Source organism: Vidua chalybeata, chromosome 2 (genome assembly GCF_026979565.1).
Source record: "Vidua chalybeata isolate OUT-0048 chromosome 2, bVidCha1 merged haplotype, whole genome shotgun sequence".
In the NCBI taxonomy this organism is placed as follows: domain Eukaryota; kingdom Metazoa; phylum Chordata; class Aves; order Passeriformes; family Viduidae; genus Vidua; species Vidua chalybeata.
This window is the reverse complement of record NC_071531.1, coordinates 93294139-93320141: the sequence shown is the minus strand read 5'-3', so window position 1 is coordinate 93320141 and position 26003 is coordinate 93294139. Positions and strand designations below refer to the sequence as shown.

Here is a 26003-nt window from a genome sequence, read left to right as displayed (position 1 = left end):
TTGAACTTGATGATATCAAAAGCCTTTCCCAACCTAAATTAATCTATGATTCTATAAAACATAAACAGAAATGCAACACTGGAGTGTATGTTGATAATCTTTATATTGATGTTATTAAAATGCATTAAAATCATGTATAACATCTTTCAACAGACCAGAAAATCATCTAATTCTTCAAGCAGGTTATTTTGATTTGTTACACAATGTTGATTTGAGTTCAAACTGATAGTAAGGAAAGAAAAAGTAATGAGTCAGAGGTACTGTCTCCAGGGGTTATATCTGACTGCTGGATGCCCCCCTGAAACTACAAATATATTGAGAAACACCACAAGTTCTGCAATAATTTTAATCAACTGACCAGGCAGATGCATGTATCTTACTCTTAGGCACCCACACACTTGAAAACTTAGACAAAAACCTGGAAACTTCTCTTTTATATATAGGAAAATGTTTAGAGTTTCTTGTGTCTTTGTGGGCACAAATAAACAAGATATAGTTTAAAATTATTCCTTAAAGGTTGCCAATTAAACACCTCTAGGGGCATACTGGACAAGAAGATTACTGCTCACGAAGTATTAACTGTGTCACCAATTACAGAAAAGTTACTGAGCATGTTGGAATGAAATGTGACTTAAACATTCTATTACAGGAAACTATAAAGCTACAAAACATGAAAAGATCAACAAGTAGGGTGGAAAAAAAAACCCTTATTATACAAGAGGATAATACATGTATTGCAACTGAATGTTCACAGCTACAGCATTTGTGCATATTCTAAGAAAATAAAAAACAACTATTTAAAATAGGGAAGAAATTAGTGATCTAGAGATTTTTGACCACCTCAAGATCATGCAGGGCTTGATCCTGCAAAGTGCTGAGTATCAGGAGTGAAGAGCTGAAGAGTGCCCTACATGCTAAGTACACTGATTATGTAATTGTCAGGTTTATCCATCTGCTTAAACTCAAAGCAGCATGTTTCAATGCTTGTGGAATAGAGTTTAATGTCACATGTAACACCAAACTTGTGTGAATGCTGTGACTAAGACAAGAGCAAAATTGGCAGAGCAAGCATTCCCAAACATTACTATAGCCTTAATTGAGAACTTTTGTGCATGACACTTAGTCTAGATGAGTAACTCTGAATCTCTTTTGTAGTTTTTCAGCCTCAGGATTTAACTAATTCACAGTGACTTTTTGGACTAAAATTAATGAGACACTTTGAGGACAAATTATTCAGGTATTATTGCCTAAAGTTAAACATGCTGCATTAGAAAGATATAACAACTGCCCCTGCTAAATTAAAAGTTTCCATAAAAGTAATATCTTTGGAGAACTATCAATCTAGTCTTTACAATAGATTTTATTACCTGAAATATAAAACAAGTTGCTGTGGAAGATACCATGAAGCAACTGCTTGCAGCAGTGACGAGGTCTTTCATAAAAAATTACTATAGGACTTCAGGCTCAATTATAGCAAAGCCTTCTAGTGTTAAGGCTTCAGATAAATACTCAGAAAAAAATCAGTCACATGGTGTCAGGGCAAACTATACACTACCAACTCACTTCTCTACTGTTTTTCCAAAACTTTTTATGAAGTTAGCACAACATTGCTTATTAATGATGAAATACAATGAAAATGGGTTTCCTAGGGAAGACCAGAAAAGAACCATAAAATCATAGATTCACAGAATGGTTTCGGTTGGAAGGGACCTTAAAGGTCATCTACTTCCAACCTCCCTAACACTGGCAGGGACACCTTCCACAAGACCAGGCTGATCAAAGCCTCAACCAGCCTGGCTTTGAACACTTCCAGGGATGGGACAACTACAGCTTCTCTGGACAACCTGCTCTAGCCTCACAGTAAAAAATATCCTCCTTCTATTTAGTAAAAAATTACCCTCTTTTAGTTTAAAACTCTTAGCCTTTGTCCTATATCCATGGGCCCTACTAAAAAGTCTGTCCTCAAATAGACCTAAATATCTTTTCTGAAATCACAGTAGCTAAACTGAAAATGAAAAGTTATTTCAGTCAGGTCTTCCTGCATGTTTGCTGACATATATAAACAGCTGTTCTCTAAATCTCACCTAAACAATTTCACCAGAAAAAGTTAAAGTGATCCTGTTAAATCTTCTCATGCCATACTTTCTCTGTTGAATTTACAGTGTCTGTCCTCATTTGGGATAAAAGGTCAATATAGCTTTTTATTTTTTCCTTGTTTTTTTTTTTTTTTTTAAATCTTTCTGTCATTGCACTTTTAAGACAGGAAGGAAGGGTGGACTGGGAAAAGACCTGGCTCTCAGGGAACAGGAAGGGAGGGAAGTCTAGCCAGCATGCTGGTTACTCAACCCTTTCATTTACTGGAAGTAAGTCCAGGAGTGAGATGAATTCTAGCTCTGTGCTGCTCCTGAAAGGGAGTGCACAGATGTACAAATATGTCCTTGTTGGACAAGTGATCATATTCTTCCATCATAAATGAACTACCTACTGTACAGCTTAAGGATAAGAAAGCTGCATAAGTAGGGAGCTGTTTAAAAATCTGTCTTCACAGAGCATTAAATATACTTTATGTAAATGTTTAATATTTATTTTGGAGTAAAATATTAGAGTAAATTTAATGAAATTCTGCTCAGACAGCTCACTACAATTTATATACTTTCATTAAAGTTTTGATATATTATCAAAATTCAAATATAAGAAATGTTTCCACTAACAGCAAATCGGTAAGATTACCTTTTTTATTTCACTAATGAATTTATATGTACTTTAACACCACATATATTCAAAACTACACCCAATTTCCAACAGTATCATTAATTTTTTGGCCTGGCATTTTTTTCTATACCACATATATCAATATATATGTTGAATGGGCATTTTATTGCCATTTTAATAAAGCAGAATTGCAATACTTTATTTTTGCACAGTCTTGGTTTATTTCTTGTGACTCTATTTTTTGCAGAGTGTCTGCATATTTTATCTTCAAATTGTTGTGCAGATTCTAAATAATGGACAAGCACAAGTAAGGTTTTACACTTTCTATCAATGCTGCTGAATGCATTTGTGATTGTGGAGATCTCCTTTCCTTCACATCTTTGTTCTAAGCTTTTTTGTGGACCATGCCGTGAAGTTAAATCTCCCTGGAAATGGTTAAAACTGATAACTATTCAAGTTGAACTCACTAGTTTTCATTAATGGCCTTCAATTTGTGAGGCAAAAAAAGAAAGCAGGACTTTTTAGTACCATAATTTTGTGGATGGGTAATTTCAGCTAGTATGCTTATATACTACCAATGTTTATAGCTATTTTAATGCCAGCATAACAGTTTACATGAAAACCCACTTATTTTTAATGGATAGCAAGTTCAGTTCTGGAGGTATTACCTTTAATTTTGCCTTCAGATGTACTTCTTTGTACACTGCTTGAACCCAAACCTCTGACCAGGAGCCAAAGATTATTTTATAACCCCATGACCAACAGCTCTTATACTTTCTCTACCCTGTGCCTTTTTCTGGTGATGAAGGACAAAGTGTAAAACTCAGGGAAAGGGAAAACACAAAAGCGGCCAACTGCCGTGCTGCTGCAATGACAATGATAGCAGTATTCATTAAATACATTTAAAAATAATATTGGATAAGAATCATCAATCATGTTTAGGCTGTTAGGAAAAAGGACACTTTATCATTAGTATGGTGCTTAGTGCCTTATTTATTTATTGCATTTCCCATTTTTTATTATTGTTATTATTTATTTTAGTTTCCTTTCTTTACCTTGGCTGATTTTATTTTTTTGTTTTCATCTACTATAAGCGTATAAAAGATTAAATGTTTTTGCTTTCCAATCTGTATTCTCCAGCATAGTGCACTTCTAAGAAGAGAGCAGTAAAACTGTAACAAGAATAAGCTTTTGTGCAGTTTATGCTGAAACTTCTGCAACAGGCTCCTTGAACAGATAGCTTCATATGAAAACTAAGCCTTCCTGTTAAATTTTCACTTCCATGGCCAAAACATTACATTCATTTTGTGTTTTTATATGGAAAGCAGTCTGTAGCTCAGTCCAAAGTTACACAGTGCACTTCTTCTTCCTCCAGTGTTGTCAGTTCATGGAACATTTATACAACATGGTTAGAACAAATGATACATTAGCAGAGGCTGAGAAAAGAGTAATAAAAATGTTTCCTTAGGTGAGGATCACCCTCTTGGAGAATTATGGGTTTTTGCTAGCTTTTGATCTTTTCATGTACTGCAACTTTATGGTTTCCTGTAATAGGAAGTTTAAGTCATAGTTCACTAGTACAATGTTTAATAACATTTCTTTAACTGGGGACACAGGGCATGCTAATGCTGGAGCTGTAATGCCCTTTGCCAATAGGCAACTAGAGTTGTCTAATCAAGGACTTTCAAAACATGATTTTAAATATACTATGAAAATATTTAAAACCATATGAAAAAAAAGACATAATTTCCTGTATATATTTTCTTTATACACATGCACACCTAGAAAGGAAAACACAGTCAGTGTAAGGAATGCAGTTTGTTAGCCAATGGTGAGACATTCAGCAAGTTGGGATAAGTATCATCACTTCATACATTGCTCAAGATACTATTATTTGTTCAAGGAGGGTGATGCAATTGGCAGCCAGACATGCTGTCTGCCTAACAGGACACACTGACTACACCTATGTGGAGAGAAACAGTCCTGACTCAGTCAGCTTTCCAGACGTTCAATCCATCACCACCATCACAACCAATGCTCCTAAAATGGTGTCTAAGAATGGGCAGGAAAAAAATGCTGGTTCTCAGGGAGCCAGAGACAGAACTATTCAGGGGTAGCAAGCAATGCTTTCATAGCCATCTCAAATGGTTTGGGGGTTTCAGGGTTAAACTTGATGCTGATTAATTTGGGTAGCCAAGTGCCATTCTGCTCATTGTTAAGTTACTTTTTGGGCTTTTTTTGTTCCACCTCTGAAGGTGACTTGCAAAAAAGCAAGTTTTAAATCAGGTCATGCCTTATTTTTGTTGTTCTTTAATTTACCTTTAGAAGATTGAGCTCAGACATTTAAAAGTAACTAGTGACCTACTCACTTCAGCATTACTTATAATTTTCACTTTAAATGAATAGAGATCATTTTGAACATATCAAAAGAAAGAAAATTAGATTCCTTTGGCTATCTGTCACTTAAATGCCCTAAAACTGAAAGTAAAAATTATTAGACACTCCTCGAAGAAGTTTGTTCATGGGGATTGTCCCTCTTTCCTCCCTTCATTTCTGTAGTAAAAATATCAGGAATGTCATGGCTGGCATTTTTTGTTTTTGCTAGATGACTTGATGGGTTTCAGAAAGAAACACCAAAGCTTTCTGCACCCTAACTGGAAAAGGGAAGTAATGGATTACTAACCTGGTCTTGTCTCATCCCATAAATACTTGAGTTAGCCTCAAAAATAAAACCTGAGTGGTTTCAGTTAAAAGCATATGTCTTCTTACTTGGTTTGTGGTACCATGTCATATCATGATCTTCAGAGCTTCCCAGGCAGACCTCACTTTCAGTTATTATCCATACTTTCATGATAACTTTATAATACTGACACATTATCATTTGAAAAACAGTTTTATAATGCAATGTACTCACATAATCTAGTGAGTGAAACATGCCAGGTAAAGAAAGACTTTTTGCTCTGTCTTCCTGTCTGTACTCTAGCTCAGTTCTATCAAATCTGTATTGTGCAATCTTTTGAATGCAAACTATCTTAATACAATTAAAACTGAAATACAATTAAATCATTATGATTGTAAGGATTTAGCCAAACTAAAATCATTTTGGTAAGCATGAACCATGTTCTTGAAAATGGGCTCATAAGCCAGATTCAGGTCCCATCTGCTGATCACAGGCCTACATCAATCCCACGAGCACCAGAACACCTCAAAATGATAATGCTATTTAAGTAGAAAACAATGTGAAAGCTGAAAAGGGAAACATTGCCAGCAACCTGGCCTGAGGCTGACAAATTCTGAAAATTTCAGCTTAAAGATTTTGTTTTAAAAATTTCAAGCACCTGAAAGCAGGTTTTCTGACAAGACATCTAAGTTAATCTCACCACTGTACTTTTCTGCCAACTCTGCACATAGGTGGGACTTCAGATATGTGGATAGAAAGATACATGAATGTCATATATAACAAAATTTACCTTGGTGTTTGGTCTGCATCTGGTTTTTTTTTCTCTCTGCATTCAGAGTCAATTGCTACAGCAGTAAACACACAGTTGTTTCACTCTAGGAAGCTTTTGATGTTCTTATTAAATGATCCTGACTTAATTTCTCAATTTTCTATTTACCAATTACCAGGAAAAGTATCAGTCTTCCAATTCTTCCTTTTAAAGGGCCAAAATTTGCTAAACCATAAATATTTAATCAAATCACGGCTACCCATTATGAGTTTGTTTAATGCATTGCAGGAACAGTATCACAAGGTTTTTATCTGGATGGCTTAATTTGTTTTACTTTCCCATGAGTGTAACATTCTTCCCATAGGAAGGAAAAGAATATGTATATAAAATTAAGGTCAAAATATCACCAAGAATTTCATGAGGCAGGTAGAGAGTACTCAGAAAGAAACTCCTTTAGCCTACAGTGGCTGGTTTCCCTGCAGGGTCTCTGTGGTCAGTGAGGCAGACAGGGAGCTCCCGAGTATGAAGCAGAAGTCTCACCTCCTCTGTTCACCTCCTGCTCTGAGCAGCCCTCCAAGCAGGCTCTCTCTCCCCAAAAAGCAACTACAGAACAATCTAGAATCTCTTTGTCAAGCTAAAATTAGAAAGTGAACCTTAGTGAATGCCAGTGGAGTCTCACAAGGGAAATATCTCAGAAAACTCAATAAATGTTCAGCTGAGGTTCTGAAGTTGTACTTACACCTATTTCCTCTCCCAAAGTCAATCAGTATGGTACCTGTATCTTATGGCATTGGTCCTAACTTCCTTGTCAATTATTGCTGTTGCTGCTACTTCTGTCCTGTCTTTCTGTCCTGTGTTTCTGGCCCTGATGGCAACACAGTGGTGTGAGCAGATGTGGAGTCAGTAGCAATGGTGACAGCAATGGCATACCTAGAGTTAATCATTCCTCCTTGGTGGGAGTGAGATTTGCCAGTTTTGGCATCCTTTATGTAACTTAAACTCTTTGGAATCTATCTTCCTTTATTTCAAAATAGGTTATCCTAGATGTTGCTGACAAAAAGAAAGACTGCTGACAAAAATAAATTGCTTTATATAATCAATTAGACATGTGTATATTGCTGTTGGTTTTATTTTTCTACTTGTCCTATTTTCCTTACATAAAAAATTAATCTAATGCCAGATATAAATTTCATTTTATTAATTACAATTTTATTGTTCTACTAAATGAAATCAGACCAATTATATAAACTCTATTTACTTTTAAATACTTTTTCCCTGCCCACCTTTTTTCTAATAAATATCTACCTTGTCATATACAGGCATTTATCCTGACTATTGAACTTAATATTAAACACAACAGGTTCGCTCAGCCTATTTGAAGTGCAAAACACGTGTAAGTCATGCTGAGTAACAGCTACAGAGGCAAACCAGACTGATGAGGCTGATGGCAACAACCATGATTCTATAGGCCCTCATATTAGCTATAGAAGAAACTTCATAAAAGAAAGATTGGGAGACACACACTTGTTTCAAAAACCACATGATTTGAAAAGATGCAAATTTTGCTTCAAGATCCCCATCAGGGGAAACAGACAAGAAACACTACATGTGCTGAATACACTATAAAAGGAACAAGTTTTATGGCAGAAAAATATTGACCTTGGAAAGTGAGGAAAAATTCTTCTAATTTATATCCAAGAATGGTTAGGCAAGCACTTATCATTCTAACCAAAGCACATCAAGAAATACTATTTTTGCAGTATGCAACAACAATATAAGGACACTAAAATGCCTTCCAATGCACTCCTCTTTTAGCCTGAGGAATGGAAATAATGTAATTTGAAGTGTCTTACTTGATCAAACTGGGGATCTTCTCCTCGTTGCAGAGATTTGGTCAGTGGCTTCTCCTGAAAGAAAATATATTAAATATGCATTACATAAGATCAACACCATCATATTCTAGTATTATTTTTCTGTTAGATTTTTTACTCACATAATGTGCCTCCTGATCTGATCCTAGAGATACCAGGATGGTTGTTGCATATGCAAAGGAGGCCTCTGCATATGTATCAGCCAATACTGACAGAGTGTTTTGAGTGATTTTTGTGTCTCTTCACGAAAGAGAAGGATTGGCCATTCATTACATTTGAGTTTGTGCTCACACCGATGATAAATTCTTACAACATCCTAAAAAGCACCTAGTGTTTCCTCTAATACATAACCAAGGGGCTCTGTTTAGGAGAAAAGGAGACTCGGGTTGACTTTATCACTCTCCACAACTTCCAGAAAGGTGGCTGTAGTCACGCGGGGGTTGGTCTCTTTCACCAGGCAGCAACTGACAGAACAAGAGGTCACAGTCTCAAGCTGCACCAAGGGAAATATAGGAAATGGATATTAGGAAAAAGTTTTTTATGGAAAGATGATAAAGTACTGGAATGGTCTGCCTGGGGAGGTGGTGGAGTCACCATCCCTGGATGTGTTTAAAAAAAGACTGGATATGGCACTCTGTGCCATGGTTTAGTTGAGGTGTTAGAGCTGGGTTGGACTTGATGATTTTGAAGTTCTCTTCCAACCTAGTGATTCTGTGATTCTGTTACATGATGTACCTTCTTGTTATAAAACTACCAGGCAATACAAACATGCCCATAGATATAATGCATCCTGCAGGGCATTCTGAAAGTAAGGTGGTCTTAGAAGAATCAAAGACCATAGAGTTCATTTCTAAGGAAGACAATTGTGGGGGAAATAATTACTAAAAGAATTTTAAAAGGTATTTTCAGAATGGAAGCAAATTTACAGGTCATATTCTCAGAGTAACTGGTAAAGCCAAGGAGAATTGCCCAACTCAGAGAAACTATGTGTGAACATCCATTCACCTGCATGGCTTCTTTGTCAAGCAGGCTGAACTACTGAGACGTGGAGAAGTACACAGGCCAATATTCGAGATGCATGCAAGAGTATATAAAACATGAATCTCCTACACCACAATGAAAATAAACAACACATGAGGGCAGATGACATTCTGAAAAACACATCAGTTGTCACCATCACAATTCTGCTGTGAATTACACTACTGTTTCTGGTGTCTGCAATGTGCCAGTGCCTTATTCTTCTATAACTCATGACTCTTTCTTCTCCTACAGCTGCAAGACTGGGACTCTCCCACCAGCTCAGAATGAGATTTTGTGTTCAGCTTTCAACAAACTATTCCACTCATCAGCATCTGTTAATGTAGCAGGCAAAATACCACCCCTGCCAGGGGATATTAGATGTAAAATAAAGAAATCTGTAAAGTTGATGAGATAAGGAAATGGAGATGTAGTTGGACCAAAGATTTCTATTATTTCATGTTTCTTTCAGAAGCAAATGTTGCCCAGCATAATCTGCTGACTGATTTTGAAATTAATTATGCTGATCCACTTGTAATGCCAGCTGGCAAGGAGGCCAACTGTGGGGTGACTGCAGTATCCCCTGACTACCTAGCAAATACAAAAATCAACAAAATGTTTTCTACTGAGTCACTGATTTACCCAGAATAGCCATCAGTATTTTTCACTGTTTTCTCCAAATATCTAAAGCGACTCCTCCAGGTTACATTATGGGCACAACAGCTATTAGCTACAACTTTATTACAGATTATTGGTGATGAACATCTGCAGTAAAAAACCTTGTAACCCTGAGAAAAACACAGGACACCACCCCACCCACAGTCCTCCTCCTCCTCAATCAGTAAGTCGGTGCTATCCTGCCTAGTTGTGTCTCACAGGAGGACAATGCTTCTTTTGTCTATTGCTGCTATTGTCACTGAAAAGGACAGCAGATAAACTTTCAAAAGTAGTGTTCAACTTATTTGCAAGGAAAAGGGTTCTTGTTTTCATGGGTCCTGGACAAATCAGCATACTAAGAATTTTCTGACGTTTAGAGAAAAAAAATCAACACCCCCTTTTTTGTCTTTTTAATAATGAAATTTCTGATTCTGTTACAGAAGACTTGTGTTACCACAGAGAAACGTCTTAAGGTCTGTTTCAACAAAAAGGGCTTCAGCATGCAGAAGCTTTTTTTTCCATGACCAACACTGCAGCACTTGGCTTTCAGAGAGTAGAGTTTCAGGCAGAAAGGAGGTGTGGGACTCCTCATCACATGCTGTCTCTAAGGGGGACACTATTAAACATAAAAACCCATACTCTGGGAAACCCAGTCAGGAATTGCTATCCTGAAAATGTCCTCATCACCTGTAACCTATCAGCATATACACCTCCCAAATACTTTAGTTTCTGATGATGACATTCCCCAGGGGAGGCACCCCTAGGTTAAAGAAGATACCTCCATTTGACAGTGCAATACAAGCCATCACGTGCCCTCCTATGGGTGCTACACCAGGGCTTCCCCAGCTGTGGTGCACTGACCTAAAGAAACCGCCCACAGGCCATGCAGCAGCCTTGGTCACAGCAGAAAGCAGCTGGGATGGAGAACTGCCAAAAGCCAAGAAGGCTTCTGCTGCCATAACTTCTCAATGTCTCCAGGTTAGGGCTTCAGTTGAGGCCTTTTTCCTCTCTTCATCCCATCCTGCACTTACTGCTGTTCCCACTGTTCCCTTCCCCTTACACTTTTGCCAGGCAGCAGCTGCTGCTGCAGCTGCCTCTGCCTCTTCATCATGCCCCTCTTTGGGTTGCTGCTGCTGCTGCTGCTGCTGCTTCTTCCTTGACTCTTTCCAAGGACAGTGCTGCCACTGGCACTGCCTGCAGCCACTGTGTCAGGACCCAACCTGACCCCACGGAGACAAGAGTCTTTGCACACACCCTTCCAGCTCTGGGGCTCCCACACCAGAGCCACTCATTGTATCCCTGCAGTGAATGGCAACAGCCATATAAGATTGTATGTGGGGTTTGGAGGTTTGAGAGAACTCAGCACAGAAGTTATTACTACTTATTACTAATGCTGAGTGCTGCATAGATGAAGAAGTGAGTAAAGATGAAGGGCCAGATATTAATGTGTTTGGGGTTTTGATGTCTAAGCACTCCTAAAATATAAAAGCATGAATACATTCATGATAAGAGTAACAACTGACCGTGTCAGGGAGAAACTTCTGAGTAAATTCAAAGGCAACTCAATTATATGCAGGTACTTCAAGTATCCTTTGAAAACAGCATTCTTTCATTATGCAGTGGATAATTTATTTTCATCTACTGTAAACAACTTGCTTATTCTATTTGCTTAGTTCTAATATCCTTACAAATCTTACAATTTCATTTTATGCAGTAGTTTCAACATTGTTGCTATGGCAGATACTATATAAAATATATTTATACTCATGGGTAGGTGTCTTTACCACATCCCACAGGTTCAGGACTTGCAAAGAAAGGTTAAAATGCATAATAATATGAAATTGTCTCTGGGCAATAGATTCCATAGTAGTCTATTTAACATGGAGATACGCTTCATGAGTTTTCAAAGAATCCTAAAACTGTTTTCTAACCTCATGGTACAATTTTACTTCAATTTATTTTCTTGCCCACTCAACTCAGGAATGGCAAAGAGGCCTTTTTAAAATAAAAGTTGACTTATTTAAGTCTCTGTCGATATACATTCTATAAAAATGTCTTCCAAATCTTAGATGAATAGTTTGGCTGAATTTGGAGCCAAAGCCAAAGCCTACAACAACAAAATATGAATAAAGAAAGTTTTGATTAATATGGAAGGGCCCATAGCTTACTGAACTATCAAAAAACATCAGAAAATTTCAGAAGAATGGGTTCTCACTAGTAACATTTCAACTTTTAATCGCTAAACTAAACATGCTTATTTCTTCTTTGAAGTGCTGCTTTCAATTGTATACTCTGTATTTGTTCACCTTGGTAATTCCCATGATATAAACATGTTTGAGGTAAGAAGTAAAGGCAATTTAATATTTGAAATTATTGTTTCTCAATAAAAACAGCTAAATGTTTTGTGTCACCAATGCCTACAAAACAAAATGCTCAATGAAGACTTAACTTCTGTCCTCTCTCTCATTGCTCTTGGGAAAACATAAATAGAATATAATAAAGCAGAATATGTTAATTATGCAATGGAAAAATGCATATTTTATCATATTTGCATGCATCAACTAAATACAATATTTATAAATTACCTGAAAAACAACATATCTTTCAAACCCTCTATCCACACAGGCACACTAAAACATTTCTCTGAAGACTGTCAGTGACTTTTAATGGTTAATATATTAAGGCTTTTTCAGGGCTGCTACACAAATATAATTGGGTAAATTTACACAGGAAAAGCCACCTGTCACAGAACTGAGCGTTCAGGGAAACATAAAAACAGAAGGATGTTGTAGTGCCTATTAAGCTTCACTATGTCACCATGTTATAATGACATATAATGCCCCTTAAAGCTATTTCTAATCTCAGCAACCATTAGGCCTGTTTTTCCTACTGAACTGTGACAGGCTACTGTATTACTGATTGAGATAAAACCCCTTTTTCTCCTTCCTAAAAGCATGGTGAAAGGATATTTTTACACAAATTTGAACTTTTGCACTGCACACTAAAAAGCAGCCAGACATACTCTACTGAGTGCTCTTCTGGGGTGGAAAACACACCAAACAGAAAGAAGACCTTTTCACGTAAAATGGAGTAGACATAGAACACATTCAACTACTACAGCTACAATATATGTAAAATACATATAAGCACAATCTTAAGAGCCCAAAAATCCCCAAGCATGATTCCTTCTTCTTATGATGAATTACCCAATCAGCCTGCTCTCCCTGAAATGAACATCTCTGTCCTATATACTTTTCAGCAGGAAAGAGAATTGGTGTTTGTAGGAAAAGGTCTGCTCCCAAACATGCCAATTATTATTTTTTTTTTGCCTTGATTATTTTGTACATACAAAACCAGGAAAAGGCATCACTGTCAATCCTGCGCTCATGTGATGGGTAACCCATGTCCTCCTCTCCAGCTGTGTGCTCCTGCCTTCTCCCTCCCAGAATGGATCTGTGCTGATCCTGCACTGAGCAGGTTCATGAAGCTGAACTTGCGAGAATTTACTTCTGTTTGGCCCTTTCAAAATCGGATATGGAACAGTCTGTGGTCACACAAAAAAAGCTCTTGTACAGAAAATAGCTCTGAACTTCTCAGGAAGTGATTTTTGTCACTTATATACCTTTTCACTATTTGGGAATTCCCACCACCACCCCAAAGAGTATAATTAATTTATACCTAAGCAATTAAGAGAGCCAAGCTTTTTGACTGAAAAGCATAATCTGTTTATTCTGATAGTCTCCCAACTGTCTCCCACCTGCAAGTTCAATGAAACAGGCAAATTAGTGTCCTGTTTTCATTAACTATTCTTTGCAAGTCAGCAGGTCCTCATGCATAAACACATAAACTGCCTGTTCAGTGGATGACAACAGAATCTTTGACTTCTCTTAGCATCAGTTAGCTGCTAGACACTTTTAAAAACTGTGTCAGTGACCACAGTACACAGAGAGTGAAATAAAGGAGATTTCCCTCATTAACCTTTGAAATTCTAAGCATACAGCAAGTGGAAATTCTAAAGACAAACTCAATAAAAAAGATATGATAATACAGCTTCAAGGAAACACCACAACTTTGCATAAGACAAAGTAACAGATACACAAAATGTTAACAAAAACTGTGATAGACTTCATTTAACTGTTGAAAATTGAGTAAAAAAACAATGCTAATTGTGCATGGTAGTTCATATGGTGGAATAAGCATATTTCAAGTGGCTATGAGATATATGTAAAAATATGCTACATCTCCAAAAAAAATTATTTAACAAGCTCAAGTCAAAAACCTACTTGTCATTACAGTTAATGCACATAAATAATGAAAGGTGCATGTTTAAAAGACAAGCTCAGTATTACTGAGTCTATTCTTTCTTCATGTAATTGCTTTGCAGTTTTACTTGTAACAGCTCTTCTGTTTTGTTCATGTGGAAAAGGATGTGCCTGCACCTGCTGAATATAAAAACACAGGAAAACATCCGTTCAGCTTCAAATACAGGTTTTCACTCCCTGGCTTTGACTCTTTGGCATCCTCGTCATGCACTGTTCTGATTTGATGATAGACTGTGTCATCACATCAGGTATTGCAGGCTAATTTTTGTCTGATTACCACATTCTCTGCAAAAGACATCTTTTACCTAGGCTGTCTACCAAGAAAACTAAAATGTGGACACATAAATTTTCGTCATGTGAATGTTTAGTCTGAAGTAACTGACATGTCAGAAAAAAAATGGCCATACAGGACAAAAAAATACCTAATTGATTTTCAGAAGTGATACTCTACAGAAGTAAATTTCAAGCATCCTGAAGACAGAAGCAAACACACTGAACTAGAGATTGCTATTTGAGGCAAAGTACAAAAATTAGCACTGCTACTTTCCCAAGATAACATAACATGTAAAAAAAAATAAAAAACAACTCCCAACAAACAACAAATTTTCTTTCACTAGCCTTTAGCAAGCAACTCAAGAACTCTACCATTCTTACCTAACAGTATAAAAATTCTCTCAACTCACTGTTGGCAATAAACAGTTGCAAACTTTAAACAAAAGTTAAATGATGTTACAGATATACAGGTAACAGCAAAAAAAAAAAAAAAAAACAAACAAAACAAAAAAAAACCCAGAAAACTAAACCAAACCAAACGAAGCCAAAAAAACAACAAATGAACAAAACAAAACAAAACAACCCCAAAAAACAACAACCCAAGCAAAAAAAAAAAAAAACAAAAACAAAAAAACCCAACAAATCCAAACAACAAACCTACTATTTTCTATCTTCCATTGCAAAGTAAGATGCTTTATTGTAGGCAGGAAGTAAAATGTCTCTTTTACTACAATATTTTAAGCCCAAAAAAGCTGATAACTACTAGTGGACCAGCTCTGAAAGAAATATTTTAAAGACATGATTTTGTGAAACCTTAAAGAAATATTTCAAAAACATGCTTTTGTGAAACCTGTAAGTTGAAAAGAGTACTAAGGATAACTTTACTGAGATTTGAAGTACACTCTAGCACAAGTGAGAAAGGAAATTTTCTTGACTGTTTGTTTTCAGAGTTTGTTTTAACAGGAATGCCTTTTCAAAATCGTAACTTAATGAACACATCAAAATCCTCTGTCTATTAGGATCCTCCTGGTTACTATTACAACACTGTCCCTTGGTTTTTCCTGATTTTATTTATTCCAATACTACACTGTACAGAAAGAGTTAGATTTTACAACGTGTAAGTATGATAAATTTTCAAAGATCACCTGGAGACAAAGTGTGGGCACTTAATGTTGACACCATAATTCCATCACAGCCTTGTGTTAGCAGTGTGTGTCTTTGCAACCTAAAAAAATCCAATATATAAAAATAAAACTTTGTTGATTGTAACCTGATTTACTAAGGTAGGGAATGTATAAGGTCTCAGTCAAGAGTGGTGTAATAGGATGCAGTATGAGAGTCCAAGATCTTTCATTTCTGAGCCTGTTGGACTGGAATAAGCATGATGCTCTGTTTGATACAGTAATTTCCAAGTAACAATAAGAACAATAATGGAGATTGAAACTTCCAAGTCTATGTTAAGACCTTCCCATGAAACTGCTATTCAAGATATTGTTTCAACTGTTTATTAAGGTTTTTTATGGATTTTCAGCTATGTGACCTGGCTCAGTAAGGGAGGGGGCAGGGATGTGGGAGGAGGAGACTGTTGTGGCAGTTGTGGCAGGGACTAATTGCTCCAAAACCTGGGAATGGGTCCTGGCCTGTGGGCAGGTGTGGGAGAGACTCAGAGGAGGCCATTAGGGCTTATTAGTGCCCTTAGGGCCCTGACCACTGGTTACCCACTCAGAATAATGTGACCTAATTTAATAAAGCCTATAGGAAGCCCTTATCAGTTGATTTGAATAAATTTAGGGCTGTAATTGCTGGGCTGCGCCAAGCACAGCAGAGACCTCTGCAAATAGGAACCATATTATCTCAAGACTCAGACAGCCAGGGGTAATAAAGGAGAGCAAATGACCCTGGCCACGGTCTGCTGTCTGATGTCCACTACTGCTTTAAGATCAGGTAGATACTTATTGTCACCAACCGTGCACCTGTTTTTACAGAACAGGAAAAGAGATGAGGAAAGTGTATTTTTAAAGTGAACTTGAGAACTATGCCAATAGTTTTCTTTAAAAATCTGTTACTTGGACCTTTCTTGGCTATGTGTTTATTTCAAAGGCTGTAACTGTACCATATGAGAGGTGTCACCAGGTGATTTGATCTGAAGCCTTTTCCTACTGGTTACTGGTACTGATTTGACAGACTTTCAAGGAAGATGCCAGATGCCCTTGCAGAGTTAATGTAAGCCTTCACTGTTCTTTTGCTACAAGTATGCTGGCCCTAAAAGCCATAGTTCCACACATATAGCATGCTCAGCTAGTGAAACAAGGCCTTATTGGGTGGATCTCCAGTTTAGGAAGTAGTTATTTCAAGTTTTCTCATATTTTTCATGCCACCATATATGCAGGGTCAAATAAATTAAGCAGTACCTCATTGACTTCAAATGCGACTCTGAAAGCATGCAAAGGATGATGCTGTTGTGAAGTTATGGGAAGATACCTCTTTACTGAATTGCTACTTATGTGCCAACAATGCTACCGAAGTGTACATTTGATTTTCTTCTGTCCTTCATAATGACAGACTTCAGTGATAAGATTGGCCTGAAATGACTGTAGTAGGATTTTCATTTTCTGGAGAGTGGTAAGAGCCAATATCCTTAAATGACACAATAATGTGATTAAGGGCATGCGGTAGGTTTTCTGCTATATTTGCAAGCATTGGCCAACATGTGATGCAGTGTGACAGCCTCAGAGACATGGGATTGAATCTTGTCTTGCAATGTTAAATTCTCCTAGTGATTTGAACCATTGTATGTGCCACTGACTATCCTCCAACTGTATCCATGCAGTAATTAGGCTGAGGGACAGCGAGCATCCTGCAGAGTCTTGCCACTGGAATGAGCTCTGCTCATGTCCCAGACAGCATTCTGCACACACACTCAGCCATGGAAACCCTGAGAGCACTGAGAAAGTGCCCATTGACACTGTCTTTGAAATGTGTGAGTGTTCTATGGACCTGTATCTAAATGCAAACGACGATGCCAATGTCTATGCAAAAATGTGTCTGTTTCCTTCTTGACTTGCTAAATGGCATGAAGTTTTCCCCTCAGTCTCATATGGAATCAGACCATACTGGATGCTCACTCTGTTCTCCTGCACTCCCTACAATTATTTCTGAAACCCTACATTTGTTTCTTCCTCCAGCTTTTTTTTTTTTCCCAGCTACATACTTCATACTCTTTTCTCTCAACTTCTGTGTTTCAATTCTGCAATATGTCCCCCTGAACTACACAGAAGATAGCTGATCTATGATCACTGCTTCAATCACACAAACCTTTCTAGGTCTTTCTGGAAGATAATTGGAAGATAATTATTCTGGTAGATAATCATCCTGAGATTACCCACCCTAGTTCTACACTATTCAGTGCCTGGCTTCTGCTACAGGTCTCAGCCTGAGATACATACTGAGATAACTGCAGGAAGATATTATATCTGAGGTGGTAAATGGAAGGGGGAAGTGAAGGATCTTTATGCCATTGGACTTTGTTATATTTGATTGCTCTCCATCTTTTTTACAAAAGGCCAATCTTTCCCATGATTTTATGCCTTCATATCCTTTGAGTTCCTGAGTAGAGCTTGCTTATTTCATGGAAGAGTTCTCCCAGGCTTAGCTGCCTTTCCTTCTGCTGAAGAAAAGAACACACTGATCTGGCGCAGCTTGGGCTTCATTATCACTGGTGGACTGGACTATATTTGGAAAGCCAGTGAACTCCCAAGGGAAGATAATTAGTGAAGGAGGAAAGAGTGATGACTGAACCATTGTTCTGCTTAATTGATTTCTTGAAACAGACAAGTTAGCTGCTGGAAAGTCTGAGTAAAAGGAAACAGAACCAAGGAGACAGTCCACACAGAATTTAAACTCAGAATCATAGAATCATGGAATGGTCTAGGTTGGAAGGACCTTAAAGATCATAAAAATCCAACCCTCATGGGCATGGACCCTGCATGGGCAGGGACACCTTCCACAAGATCAGATTGCTCTGTTCTGGTCTTGAATACTTCCAGGGATACTTAAAGCTTCTCTGGGCAATGAGAAGTCCTTAGGTGCCACCGTGCCCACCCTGAAGCTCTCTGGCTTCGCCTGTCCGGCAGAGGCACGGTCAGCAGCGGGGGACACTCCCCTGTGTCTCGAGGAGAGTCGGGGAGCGGCTAAGACAGAGCGCTTCACTGTCCGCCTTGTATGGAGGAGAGGCAGCATCCAAGGAGGCAATAAGGGAGTCGACTCAAGGCCGGGGAAAAAGTCTCAGGTTTAATCTGAGCTCCGAGGAGCTCCGAAGGCCAGAGCATCTGACAGCCGAAAGCGCCTTCGAGGCTTTCGCAACAGCTCAAATATGGGGACGGTAACCAGGGGGAAGGGACACCCACCACCCAATGGAGGGAGATGGGGGAGGGGAAAGCAGAAGGACAGACAGAGACACAAACCAATGGGGGAAGTTCAAAGGAGGGACCCCTGGCCCTTGTCCATTCACTCAATGCCCAAAGTGGAAGATTCTGGGAGAGTGGGATGGGGAGCCGAGTGATGGACAGGGTACCAGGGAGGGGACAAGGGAATGACTGAGCATTTTCAGGGAGATTGGCATTGAGGGAAAGGTGGGAAAGCTCGGGGTGGAACCACCGTGAGAAAATGGGGGGTGAAGGGGCAAACCATTACAGAACTGTTACAGAGATCTAAAAACACAATACAACACTTAGGTATGGCTAGAAGTTAAATAAAATTCTGAGACCAGCTACTAGTCTAAAAAGCTGACCCAGGATCTAATCAATGACTTGCAGAAAAGGAACTCTGCTGAGCTGACACTTTCTGGGAGGACTAGGAGACAGACCCTCTCCTGAGGTTCTTGGTCCTCCAGACTGTCCTACGACTGACTGACATAGATTTGCATATTCAATTAACACATCCACTGTAACAGATCTGTGGGGCTCCATACAATGAAAAGATCATACACATTCTGGTTACATATTGAGTACCTAAAGTAATATGTTGTGCATATTACTTTCACTTATGAGGAGGTGAGAGAACAGTCCTCAGCACAGTATAATAAAGTGAGGCAGAACTTCATAAAGAAGCATCTTAAGTACTTCAGAGACAATTCTTGAAAGAACAATTAAGAATAATTATTTTTAATGATCTACACATTATTTGTTGCAAAAAAAGCTACTATAATAATATTTATTTCTATAATTTAAATGCTAAATAAATAATACAGTAGAAATAAAGAATAATGAGACATTAGATACAGAGGTATGAATGATGAGGTCCTTAGAGCTGGGATTGACGGCCACATGCTTTACAAGATTTTGACTAACACAAACATGCATGGAATAAAAGAATTAGATTAATGATCAGTGGCATAATCCTTCAGTGACACAGAGGTGGATAGGGACAGATGACAATAGAAAGCTGGCATGCTTGTAGCATTTATAAGTCCTAGGGAGATAGGCTTTGTATGAGAAAGGAGAACAGAATTTTCAATATATATTTGCATAAATGTATTCCAATAAAGTCATGCAATTGTCAATTTGTCTGGGCATACATATTCTGAGTGAATAGCCAGAACAGAGCAAGGTAGCTTGCCTTTCCTCTTTTCCAGGAAATTATTTGTTCCTTACAGTAACTACTGTGAATTCACTGTGAACAAACCAGGGTCCAAAGTCCTTGTACAGGCCAAGCTATTAATGAGGACTTCAAATGTAATATACATGTAGCGGTAATGTGTGTCATTACAGGTGACAGCCAAGGAGTTGTCACCTGGTGTGATGCAGCTGGAGTTTTAGTCCATGTAAACCAGAAAATTGTACATTACAGCTGTGGGATAAAACTGCTTGGTATTATAAATCTTACTAGTTATCATAGCCCAGTCCTCAGAAAACAAAAAACCCACTTCCTTTTCTCCCAAGTCTGTTCTTAGCATATTATTCTCCTGCCTAGACAAAGTGAAGCCTAGACTGAAGTTAATCAGAAACCAGTCCCATTATACATATTGGTTGGTCAGTGTCTGCAATTTGCATTATTCTTTCCTTTTTTTTCAAAGTCTTCTGAACCATCTGCTATGTTGTTATCACCAGCCCTGTCTTGAAATAGATCTCTATTTTAATGTCATCAAGCTTTTAAGGAAATGGAAGTAATAAAGACACTAGTGACAACCACATCACTCCTTTCAGGGTTTTCTCCTAAATGGTGAGATGAAACCTGTATAATAAAATGAAGGAGCTACATGCAGAATACATTAATATGCTTATACTCCCAATCCTGTAATGAGTAAATTCTGTTCTTGAGTTCAGTATTCAGAGAGATCCTGAATTTAGACAAGCTCAGTAAAAGAAGATGCTTGCAGCAGAAAAGCATAATGAAAGTTTACCAACAGCTAAATTAACCATTAACAACTGTCAATGCCTGTAGCTCCCTATGTTTTATCAATGTCTACAGCTGTGTGTAAGTACTGCTGAAAGCTGTATTTAAAGATTAGCTTGCTCTGTATGCACAGGATGAATTATTACCCAAAGTGATAATCAACAGGCCTAAAAAAGGAAACTGTTTTCTGGGTTTTCTCCTTACAGAGCTATGATACATATACTTTCATTTGAACTGGCAAGAATATTTCCCTGGCTTCCTCTTTCTAGCTTCATTTCAAGGTCACCGCTGCTTGAAAAAAATCAGCAGTAATAAAATATCAGATTGTGTTTATAAGTGAAGCAATGCAGAGAAGATTTAAAATAAAAAATTGTAAAAATTAAACATGAATTAAATAAGCTGTGAAAAAAGGTTGACGGAATAAAATCTTACTATTTGTCACAAATAAGAACAATTATCTACAGAAAAGAACCAGGAAATTATTAAATATTACCAAGAAAAAATTATTTACATTTCATTTATGGGAATTTAATTTTATAAACTGAACCATCCACTTTAATCAAGTCTGCTGTCAAATACTTTTAATTTGAAATAATATAACTTGACAATCTGGGTACAGTAGTCATTCATTAAAAATTATCCACATTACTATGAACTTATAATTACTGAATTGGTTTTTTATATATCAGAGATCCTAAAAAGGGGAAAAATTGACCTGAAATTCCGAATAAAATATTCTGTAGACAAAGTTAAAAAATGTCAAATCTGGAAACAAAAGTTTTCCATTTTAACTTGATTAAAGACTTAGCAGTGGATAGTTGACATTATACTCATATCTAGAAAATATATTAACTGGGGAGTGTGTTTTGTGATGATCACTGCCAGATCCAGTAACCAAAACATCGAATGATACTCAGTTGCCAGCCAAGGCAGCAGGAGGAGTAGGTGACATTGCCCTCTGCTTTCTCTCCCGCTGGAATATTGCTATCCCAGATGAGACCTCATGGGGCTGCAGGAAGGGGTGGGATTTGCTGTGCCCTTCACTGACTCCCTAGAAAATAACAAAGCTTTCTAGTGCCTTTCTAGAATCTGCAACTCATGGTGTGACACAAACATGGTTTTCCAACATAGTTGTCAGAACATTGTATTCTACACTTCAGCTCTGTGTGTACCACAAAAGAAAGAGACTGATGTATCACATGGGCATATGGAACCCAAAGAAACAGAGAGAAAAATTCATAAAACCAACAGTAATGATAATCAGGAAGTATAAGCAGGCAGAATATGTGTATCAAAAGAATGATCCAGGTAAAAAAGGTATCAATAAATATTTAATTTAACCATAGTAACTTCAGAGCTTTAATGTGAGCTGACTTGGCGATAAAAGAGATGCAAAAGTGACAATATTATAAACAGATAATTTTATCTTCTCTAGAAGATATCCTAAATATTCATCACTCATTATAAAATTAAACTGTCATATCTTGTAATGACTTGGAGATATCAAGCTAGAAATATCTCAGTGTTGAGCACTGTGCATGTTTGACTTCCTTTGAAGTACACTTGAGTTTAATTAGAACATAAACTTCAAAGAGTTCACCATCTGACTACCTATTGTGAAAAAAGGCCAAAAGGTAGCTTTTCACCATCAATTTATACACTTCGTCTCCCAAATCCCTGGGACCTCTTGGTCACAATTCTAATGAGTTGATTAAAATGTGGGAACAAAGCTGCTAAACATCCAGCAGCTACCTCACCAAAAGGGTAGACTTATATTCTTAGTTGTTATTTGAGAATATTTTTTTGCCATTTTCCTTTGTCACTTCTTTCATTACAACCTAATTATTTCAAGATCATTTTGACTGAATGTCTACAGAACACTGCTTACTCATTGGTCACAGCCAACCTCAAACAGCAGCATGCCATGGCTTGTAAGTTTTATTAGTACTAATGAGATGTGAGTACGTAATTGAATTATTGTTAGTGTCTCATGGTCACACCTCTGTAAAAAATACATTCTGAAAATGATGACAAGAAGGTGACATTCCAGTCTCTTGTAATATTTCTACACTCTACATTGAATTTAGCAAATAAAATTCCATTGAACAACCTCTAGAATAAGATCAACATTCAGATAATAATAGTTTCTCAAAGTGAAAAAAACAACATATTACCACACAGCAACTCAAAATCATCTTAACACAAGGTGAAATGGGAAAAAATCCATTCCTGAAATCTTACATGAAAATGCAGAGGTTCATGTTTAAGAGTAACAAAAGTGCTGCAAGGAAATGATGTCCTCAGTACTGGTCTTCTTGCTGTTTTCCTGATCTTGTCAAGTAATTTTATAAACATTTTGTTTTACAATTTTAAAGATGTTCTCTGGGCATTATACGAAGACTGTATGGTAATAAATAGCTGCTGGTATTTTATTTTTCAAAAGGACCTACTCTATGACTGTCAGTTTATTCTACTTCTCGTGATTTGGAGAGAACTTATCAAAGAAGAAAAAAACGGATTTTTGTCATAATATTCTTTACTGTAAGCTTTTTTTTGGTGTTATTTCCAAATTACATAAGATAGCTCTGTCATCTTGCATCTAGCTAATGTTTTAGAAGAAAGCCTGGTAAAACTTGCCAAGCATCAAATGCTTCTGAATCTAAATCAAAGCTAAACAGATGCCATCAGAATAAAGAAAATTTTATTTTTGCCCCCCTTCAAAATATCCTGACAATGGGGAACCGAACTAAGTATTCTACATTGGACTTTATAACAAAATAATTCCAAGATTTTATTAAAATTCCCTTTTAGTACAGAAATAGAGATTTTTGGTTATTTTTAGGTCTTGGGGTTTTCTTACCTCATCAGAACTAAAATATAAGTTATAGAAATAGTCTTCCTTAATCAAAATAGCAAGAATGTATATAAAATGTAACCTCAAGTTAAATGAGCAAAGTCCTGGAAGTTCAGTTACATAAGACAAAGTGTAACAGACATACACGTCTGTTAAATTTACCTAAAAATACAAATAACAATTGCTCTCTCGCTGTGCAAGACCTTGTAATGTAACTCCTTTCTCAAGTGCTGCATGATTTTTCATATCTGGAAAATAGGTGCTGTAGTCTTCTATTAGATTGTGAAATCTACTACTGTCAGAACTAAAAGAGGAGCCAGCAGTGGTAGCCATTTTCATGTTTTAGCTGAAAACTTATAATGTTCAGAAATACTGCTTTTATCATATTTCAGTATTTTCTAATCTATTTTGACTCAAGTGACTGCTCTCCCAGCTCTCCCAGTGAAATCTATGCTGGCTGATACCCCTTCTGCCTCCCAATCCCATTACTGTGTGCCCACATTGCAAACAGAAATTAAATATTAATTCTGTTTCATGTCACCCCTATGGCATATTTTTCATACCTCTGCCCTCTCCCACAATATTCTAACTGCCATAGCAGCAGATCTTACAGTTTGGGAAACAATATCAAACTCCGACGCAGACAACAAGCAAAATATTCTTCATTGCACAGCAAGCAAGCCTGATTTTAAAACAAATTCAAAGCACAGTATACATATATACATGGAGTTTCTTTTTACTCACCAGAGGTTCTGCCATGATGATGCGAATCTTGCGTTCAGCCAGGGTAGTGAAGTTAACAAACAAGCTCTTCAGGACATATTCGCCTGGTTTGCTGTCCGGGTCAATGCTGATGGGCAACATGGCTGGGGGTCCTCTTTCTCTCTGTGTACCAGAAACAGGAGGGACAGGTGGCTTGATATATCCGTTACCAACTGGAGAAGCTGAAATGTAGAAAAGGCACATTAACTTCTGGGTAATTCAACAGGGTTTAACTTTCACAGAGCACCTCAACAGCTCACTACACTTTTAAAGCAAAACTGGAGACTAGCTGCTTAATCAAAGAAATACACAACACATCAATATAACTTCCAGGGTACCATAGGTAAAATATACATTATCTAACTGTAAGAAGAAATCAAAGATGAAATCTTTTATATTAAAATTGAGTGGTGTTTACTATACAGTGTATACAGTGCATACTCAATCCTCTTTTTTTTTTTTTTTTTTTTTTTTTTCTTTTACATGGTAAGACTTGCTGACACCTAACTGATAAACATCCTCATTTTTTATCTTTTGCATGCAAGCCAGACCTGTAACTCAGCTGTCAAGTAACAAAAATTTATTCTTTATTGCTACTCAAGCTGGCTTAGCCTTGCAGAAGTCAGGAGTCTGGTCTTTTGACTATGATGAATTGTAAAGGATCTTATTCTTCTGTAATCTATACTGAGGTCATTCAAGAATTACTCAAAAAACAACATACATGTTACCAGTATAAATCTTACATGAAAAGTAAGACACGGAATGTTTTCCACAGTCAAAAAAGTATTAATTATGCATTAGCTTTCCTGAAAGTACCAAACCCTACAGTTCCATCTGGCACTTCTGAGATTACACCTGGTGTATTTTGTTCAGATTTGTGCTCTCCCATACAAGAATGACATTGCTATTCTGAAGCAAGGCCAAGAGAGGACCACGAAGATGGTCAGGGGCTGGCTAGGTTAGTAAAGGCTGAGAGTGATCCTGTGATTGAATTCCCCATAATGAGTATCAAGACTGAGCTCTACTTGCTGTTTTTCTGTGAACGAAGGAAAAATAAATGGAAACACTTCAAATATTACCATTTTACACATTACACGTAAGATTTACAACCCAAAATCCTCAGGGCTCAGCTCTTATTAGCAATAAAAGTAATGTTTGGTGTTCAGGCAGATACTGGTAGCACCCTTTCTCGGTTAGTTTTGCCAGAAACTTTAAAAGTAGCAAATTAAGTAACACTGGCAAGACCAGCCATTATCCACTCTGAATGTAATAAAAGTGTCGCAATGTCCACGAGCGCTACTGGTGATTGGGACAGAGATGCTTTAATGCAATATAAACCATGGAAATATTGTGAACTAAAACCATTACAGCACTTTCCCATAGCACTGCACTCCAGAGTGTTACATTATATGTCACATCCAAGTTGCAAAGAAAGAAAGAGAGAAAGAAGAATGAACTACAATGATGATTGCCTCACATCTAATACCTTTAGTACCACTTTTCCTTTGAGGTACAGAATTGTAAGTGTTACTGAAATTAATTATTAGGGATATATGATTGTTTTAACAATAAATTAGATTTTTGACCTTTCCTATGGACTTTAACACTTCATTGCTGAACAAAAATGAAAAAAAAAGTTAAAAAAAGAAACTTTATGGTTTCAGAGTTTTTAAATAAGAACCCAAAATTACAC

The 26003-nt window shown here is 37.3% G+C and overlaps 1 protein-coding gene across 2 annotated transcripts in view; it reads right to left on the bottom strand.

Moving 5' to 3' along the window:
- The window catches only part of FRY (FRY microtubule binding protein), a 159270-nt gene that overhangs the window by 106255 nt on the left and 27012 nt on the right, over window positions 1–26003 (bottom strand). For both annotated transcript variants that reach the window (XM_053935267.1, XM_053935266.1), the window contains exons 2-3: window positions 24293–24492; window positions 8015–8068 (exon numbers count right to left, since the gene is read on the bottom strand). In XM_053935267.1, the coding sequence (XP_053791242.1) occupies window positions 8015–8068; window positions 24293–24492 (254 nt within the window). The remainder of the gene's footprint in view (window positions 1–8014; window positions 8069–24292; window positions 24493–26003) is intronic.